Source organism: Rhopilema esculentum, chromosome 20 (assembly GCF_057945365.1).
Source record: "Rhopilema esculentum isolate cy_ngs chromosome 20, ASM5794536v1, whole genome shotgun sequence".
NCBI lineage: Eukaryota > Metazoa > Cnidaria > Scyphozoa > Rhizostomeae > Rhizostomatidae > Rhopilema > Rhopilema esculentum.
The window spans coordinates 391,924-399,238 of record NC_142834.1 but is presented as its reverse complement, the minus strand read 5'-3'; the positions used below and the strand labels follow the sequence as shown (position 1 = coordinate 399,238).

Below are 7,315 nucleotides of genomic sequence, written 5' to 3'. Positions count from 1 at the left end.
CCAAACAAAAAGTTTATTGTTTCAATTCATTCACTTCCGAGGCAAAAAACGTTTATTTCCGAGTTCCAGGACTGACTGCTGTTGTCCTCCACAGCGTCTGGAAAATCGTTTCTAAATCACGACAGAGAAGGAACTGGCAATTTCCAGATTTTGAAGAGACTGTGATAAAACTTAGAATTTTTAGGTTTCACTTTTTAAGTTTTAATATTACTTATTTCAGGCAACACTATTTTTAGCTGCATGCTGGAAAACTGACTGAGTTCTGTGCACCAAGGAACTCACTCTGGATCCGCCTCTGTATCGGTATAACAAAATTGACCTTTTAGCTGGGTCGTTAATCCCTATATCATTTTTATCCTGCCAGATCTTCTCACTCTTTACGAGTTCTTCTCTTCTATCGCCTTTTTTGCATCAACTGGAGAAAGCTCCACTATAAACGTCACGGAATTTGATTCGTGATTCTTAAATGCTTTTTTTCTGTATAAATATGATAGAATTTAAGAATTGAAGAGAGATTTTGCGTCATTGCGTCAAAAGTTCTGCCGTCATATAGAAATACGCGCACATCATGTTTTAATAGAATTTTGAAGCCAACTGTTTTCATGCCAAATTTTAAAGATCTCAGTGCTACTTTGACAGGATTGCCTTACAAGCCTCAACTATAAAAGGATTTTCTTTAAGACTTCTCAGTGTTCACTTCATCCGCCTCGCTCGCATTTTCTACAACCTGCCGGCCTATATACCAGCAGACCCATAAACCTGCCTTTGTTACAATGCGAGCAAAGATCAAGTCACCAAATAGCGTGTTGCTTTTTTGTACTTTGATAATGGCAATCGCATTTTTGCAGATTTGTTTATACCGCAGCAAATAAAGTCTGGATGTACGCTGTATTTTTCACCATTTTAAAGCTACATACCATCATATCATCCCTGTTTAAAGGTACTATCTTAAAATGTTCCTTTTACCTACCTTTATCATGCTTGATCATCATATCAATTTTTGTGTAGGCCCGATTCCGTTTAATAATCAAATTAACCAATATGATTGAATTTTCAAAGTTGAAATTTAGAGCCACTTTTCACTTTAAAAATTCTTGATCTGCAGAGAGAAATTTACCCATTGAAATGTAGTCTAGACTGAAAATCAAATTATTTAAGTTGTAATGTTCATGAGGAGAAATCTGTATTCTGGTTTGTGTCTTGTACTAAATTTAAGGGGTCGCTGTTGATATTAAACGTGTTAAATGCTAAAGTATTCCAACTCAATATGCTTTATCTAAGTATATTGCAGAATTTGATGCCAAGCTGTCTAATTGCAGTTGAATCAACAATTTACGTCTCGTGGCATGGCAACGACACAAACAATAAATGCGAGATCAGGGAGTCACCGTGCAAATCTCTTCGACATGCAATCTCCCAAAGCAAGGACCAAGATGAAATTCACGTACTTGTGGGCAATGACAAGAATTATACAAACATAAACAGTAAAAAATTATCCGTAAAGGAAGATGGCAATGAACGGTCTGTATCCTCAATTTTTGCTGTGAAAGAAACAGTGACAATATCGAAGTCTTTACAGTTTGTAGGAGTAGGAGGTAGGCCTCTTTTGCTTCTACCTACAGACAAATTCGGCTTTGCTGTACAGGCCTTCAAAGAACACATCAATGTCTCGTTCACAAATTTCGAGGTAGCAGAGACGCATGTGCACGAGGTTGAGAAGAGCAAGACATGCAAGCCAGGATCACATGGATTTATATCTATGCAAGGAGTCAGTGTAAGCATCCGGGACTGCGTGCTGCGACGCATGTGCAATGCCATCAATGTTGTTGGACCTAACAATGGGCTTTCTGAAATCAAACTGGCGGAAAGCTCAATAACAAATGTTCATTATTGCGTTTATTCAAAGAATGTATCAATGATAACCCTTGAAATGCAAGATACGAGCATTGTTGGGGAAAACGACTCGCAAGTCCCCTATTACGCAGTTTCCTTAATTATCATGGACGCCGCTGTTGTCCATATCATTGGATGCACCTTCATTAAACTGAACGAGGCCGTTGCTATTTCAATGCACCACGGAAAACTAGTAATGAAACTTTCTCATTGTCGATTCCAAGAGAATTCAGGGCAGAGTGTTTTGTTGAGCTTCTCGGCGAATTCAAACATGCAAGCTTCGATTATCCACTTGGATCGCCTTGAGTTTACAAATAACGATGGGGGATACGCGTCATCCCTCCATCTTGTTCGGTCTTGGGAACTATCCGACAAAGTCAGACAACCGGCACCGGAAATACATCTTACTCGGTCGGTATTTCGCAACAATTATGCCCAAGCGTTCTTCGGAGCAATCTACGCAGAGGGAGTCCACTTGCAAATACATTCAACACAGTTCAACAATAATACAGCTGGCAATGAGCTCTCTGCAATCCAAGCATTCGGAGGAGCTATCTTTATAGAGTCTTGGACGAATGTTGAAGTCATTAATTCTTCTTTTGCAAACAATACATGTTCTGGGTTCGGAGGTGCGGTATTTTCACGCGGATACTTCTCAGCAAGAAACTGCGAGTTTCGTGGCTCGGCCAAGAGTTCAATTAAACCACTTCTCGGGGACATTTTGTATGCAACGGCAGGCCTGCTCTTGGAAAACACAACATGGTATCCGGATAAATCATATCGATCAGAATCTGCGATTTGGCATCCTGGCAGTCCAACTCTTGAGTCTTGGAACATAAAGATCGCCGGTCATTTCGTAATTTATTGCCCGGTCGGACATAATGTTACCGCTCATGGCCTTTATAGACATCCTGGTATGTTGACGGATCGGATTTCAATGGGGTGTCGCTCTTGTCCGAGAGACCAATACAGCCTTCAGTCCGGATATTTAAAGCTGGTTTCTATCGACGACAGAGTTGTTTTTCACGATATTCGCAACGTCTCATGTTTTTGGTGTCGATACGGTGGCGTATGCGAGCACGGTCACATAAAGTCGAGATCAAATTACTACGGATATATTTCCGGACATCCAGAAGAAGTTAAGTTCATTTCGTGTCCTTTTGGGTACTGTTGTAAAGGTGACGATTGTGTTTCTTATAATTCTTGCAGCCCTCTACGAAGGGGTTCCCTTTGTGGTTCCTGTGCAGAGGGAATGACTGAAAACCTGCTCAGTGCCAATTGTGTGAAGAGGGAAAGCTGCAAAGATAGATGGTTTTGGCTGATCTATTTTATGTCAGGAATACTTTACATTTCCTTCTTTATGTATCTTGATAGGATAAGTGCATTTCTGAAAGGACAATTAATATGGTGGGAAACAAAGCTAGCGAGTATTAAAGAGGGGAGTGAAGTTGACCAAGGACCGGATGAGATGCCGATGCATGGTGCAGTGGAAGCTGAAGAAACTACAGGTAGTATATGCACCAATGATGAAGAAGAAGAAGTAGTAGAAGAGGATATTCAATCGGAAGGAGGTGTTTATAAAGAGTGTTCACAATCTCAGCAGAATGACGAGAAGGATACTTCTAACCAAGGCGACGTCTTCAGCAACATAATCAATATTACATTCTACTTCTACCAAATGATTCTGATAATCCGTGACCACGACAACGTCATTCTTAGTCAAACTCTGGTTTTAGTCAAAGAGATTTCCACAAGCATCTTTACTTTCTCCCTTGATGCTGAGTCGTCCCTTACGCTGTGTCCATTTGCCGGTTTGTCACCAGTTTCCAAGAGCTTTCTCGTGCGTTCCTTTGCAATCTACGTCATTGCATTGCTTGTCATCATAAACACTTTTGAAGGGATCTACACCCTCTTTCAGAAGATTTTTCCCTGGGGAGAAGTGAGGTTGGCACCAAACACTAACTCGACCTTCACGGTCCGTCTTCGCGTCACAACTATACAGATAACCTTGCTCGCCTACTCGACAATAACGAACATGACAATGAACTTTGTGAATTGCGTGCCAATCAATGGAAACAGCGTTCTTTACATGGATGGAACGGTCAAGTGCTTTGTTTGGTGGCAGATTGTCGCCATTTTCTTTATAATTTTCTGGATAATACCGTTCCCTTTCGCACTGGTTCTTGGCATAACCCGACTCCAGGACAACGCAATGTCCTACCATAGATTTATTATTGGTCTCATTTTTCCCTTCTGTTTTACTTTTTACTGCCTGTTGCAAAGAGTACTGTGCTGCTTCTGGATTGATGCAAAGAAAGATTTCCACAAATGCTGCGAAGGAGACCAAGAGATTTCAGAAGATTCAAGTGACGTCGAGCGAGTAAGACAGGCTGTGGAATCATCCTCAGTACAAGAAATACTCTTGAGGTTTGAAGCGCCTTTCAAAGAAGAAAACCCGGGAACAATTAGCACGAAGCCGGGATTCTGGCAAGGGGTTCTGATAATCCGGCGCTTGATAATCATTATAATGTTCACGTTCATTAACAACCCAGTAACACGACTTTACTTTATCTTCACAGCTTGCCTCTTCTTCCTCATGCATCATCTTGTGTATCTTCCATACAAGAAAGATGTCATTAATTTCTTCGAGACATTCTCTTCAGCTACACTTGTCATGTTCTGCAGCATTAATATATTCTTTGCTTACAGTTATGTGAGCAACGTACCCCCTGAAAATGCTGATGCGAGAATTAGCTTGATCTTCGATTGGTTTGAAGTTGTCATACTCGTGCTATTTCCTCTTCTCTTTTGTATCTTGCTCCTGATTTTGGTAATAGCTAGAATATCAGCTACCATATACAAAGTTTTTGTAAATTTTTGTAGAAAGATTGATTAACAAAATTGCAACATGTAGTTTTGAGAAGATTGTTTGTTCTCCTCGTCGGACGTGGTCTAGCTGATACCCCAAATCATTAATGCGTGCATAGCTTTTTTAACATATAAACTAGACGACATTTTTACCGTCCAGTGAAAAAATCTTGCCGCCTACAATCCAGGAAAAAAATAGTTTAGACCTTTCAAGAAATCTTTATTTATTTTTTTTATTATTATTAAATTCCTATTTCAACACGATATTCCATCAGAAACCTCAGTACAAGTTATGATAAGTTAAAAAACTAATAATGGAAGACAAAAATTATTTAATTATATGAGTGACTTCAATCTGACGTTTGATCTTCCTAGGAGTCGTGCTTTAATTCGGATTTCCTGAGCTCTTCAAATGAGCTTCTAATATATGTTTTCTCTTTCCTTTGAAAAATAGCTTTCCCCCTCCCCCAATTCAATGTTGAATGCATAATTTTGAAGCAAAAGTGATAGAACTACAAATCCAATTTTGCTTCGGGGGGGGGGGAGGGGGAGGGGAGGATTCAAATCTACAGAGGCAAGGTAAAGTAGAAAATTACAAAAATTGCATTTTGTCTCAACAGGTCCGGGACTGTCTGATATTCTGTTGTTGTATGAATAAAGCCTCTAAAGAAATGAAAACGTTAAGGAATGAAGCTTAACATTAAAGTTAGTGATAATAATTAATTTTCCCATCTGTTGGAGTTATGGATGGATATTATATCGGAATCTATATAATTGACTTCCACTGAAGAGGGAGGGGAGGGTGTTAAATCAGATATATTGAGACGTTCTGAATATTTTCCAGGCCATGGATTATTTGATTTATTCTTCAAAAAGTAAATTTCTCGCATTTGGCTGTTGTAAAAAGAGCTTGTTGGGGTTCTTGGGGGTTCAGCATAACGCGGCTCTTTATGAACTTCCTTAAAAAAGATGGAGAGGTGACAGGCAGTGTCTTACAGGGGCGAAACTGTTGGGGGTATGGCGGGTGCTGCAGCCCCCCTCCCCCCCAATCTTCAAAAAAGCAGATTTTTTCGGGCAAATTCATGGCTGCCAGTATATCGGCCGGGCAAATTTGGAAATTTTGTTTAGGTCGCACTTTCACTGCTACTTTTGCCCCAGCGTGGTTTTTGGATTTATGGTCTATTTCTCCCATCTTTTTTTCAATCTCCGCCCAATTGGAAAACAAAACAGAAACGAGGCAAGCAACAGCAACATAATTAAATTTCGGTCTTTCATCTCGAGTTCGTCTCGAGATGCGGAAGTAGAGTCTGAAGTATTGATGAACAGCGAGAGTATACAGGGCCGCCGGACCCAATTTTGAACAGGGGGGGCCAAAAGGAATAAAAGGGCACATACATTTGTTTTTCGCAACATTGGTTGTTGCCAATATTGGACACAGCGTAAATGACTATGTGCTCCATTCAACGGTCACTCACTTGTGGGCATACTTAATTGTATTATTCCTCATGGGCGTAGAAACAATGTAGAAATAATGATCGTTTGAATTTCAAAGCTCAGTTTTTATTGGTGGATTTCTATTTATTTTCAACAAGCGCCCTTTCTCTAGTGAGAGCCCCTCTCCAATGGGCGTCCTTCTCTAATGAGCACCCTCAATTTGATGCCAAAATGAAATTGACCAACCCTGGCATTCATTAGAGAGAATACGGTGTGTATCCAACTGAGAAACAACTGTAGACACGCTGAGGAAATTTTTCTCGCCCAGAAACTCCTTCGCAATAGATAGAGTTAGAAATTGAGAATCGCATGAACAACGCCTTGATTTGTTTTACTTGGCGTCTAAAGGCAAAATATCTGAGTGTAAAAATAGCATACACAATATTTTTTTAAAGGCATTTTTCACACTTTTTCCAATCAGAGCGGGGGGGCCTGTGCCAGTGTCAGATCTTGTAACTTTATCATTGCATCTCATTATTTTCTATCTATATTAAATGCGATGCCTCTTTGGTTATAAAGCTGCCTAGAAGGATAGGTGAATTTCTTTAGGAAAGATTTTTTCAGCTTTATTTCTTTTAACCGTTTAAATATCCTTAAATAACTGATAAGAATGTGATGCAAAATGCTTGCATGTTTTGCATGTTGTTTTGTTTATTGTGTATTTGTATGCCTGTCTTCTGTTTCTTTACGTGATAATGATCCCTCTTGGCTAGAGGGTTAAGTTTAAATGCAAAAATGAAAATTGTCCCTCTCAGGTAGGGGCTTGCTTTGCGTGGTCCCTCTCAGGTAGAGGGTTGCAAAATTGTCCCTCTCTGGTAGAGGGTTGCTATATATGGTCCCTCTCAGGTAGAGGGTTGCAAAATGAATCCCCTCGGAATAAGAGGGCTAATTAAAGAAATGCGCACTCTCTCAGGTAGAGAGTTTATAATCGTAATCTCGCTCTTTTGGGCGCCTGAATAAAACGTGGCTCGCTTCGTCTTCGGGACCATATTCAATCGCTGGTATGTATGGTGAGTTCCTAATTTCCATTTCCTACTGATTTTTGAGGCTACGTTTCCCA

At 40.1% G+C, this 7,315-nt stretch overlaps 1 protein-coding gene across 1 annotated transcript; it reads left to right on the top strand.

Annotated features, from left to right (window-relative positions):
- Nucleotides 1-254: 254 nt before the first annotated feature.
- On the top strand, nucleotides 255-5,248 carry LOC135687442 (uncharacterized). Its single transcript, XM_065203998.2, has 2 exons — nucleotides 255-940; nucleotides 1,320-5,248. Exons 1-2 carry the CDS (start codon nucleotides 880-882, stop codon nucleotides 4,787-4,789), a joined length of 3,531 nt encoding a protein of 1,176 aa, XP_065060070.2. The 5' UTR covers nucleotides 255-879; the 3' UTR covers nucleotides 4,790-5,248.
- Nucleotides 5,249-7,315: the final 2,067 nt, after the last annotated feature.

Coding starts and splice junctions, on each gene's coding strand:
- LOC135687442 (XM_065203998.2), top strand. CDS start 880: ATGTACGCTGTATTTTTCACCATTTTAAAGCTACATACCATCATATCA. Junction 941..1,319: donor CATATCATCCCTGTTTAAAG/GTACTATCTTAA, acceptor GTCTAATTGCAG/TTGAATCAACAATTTACGTC.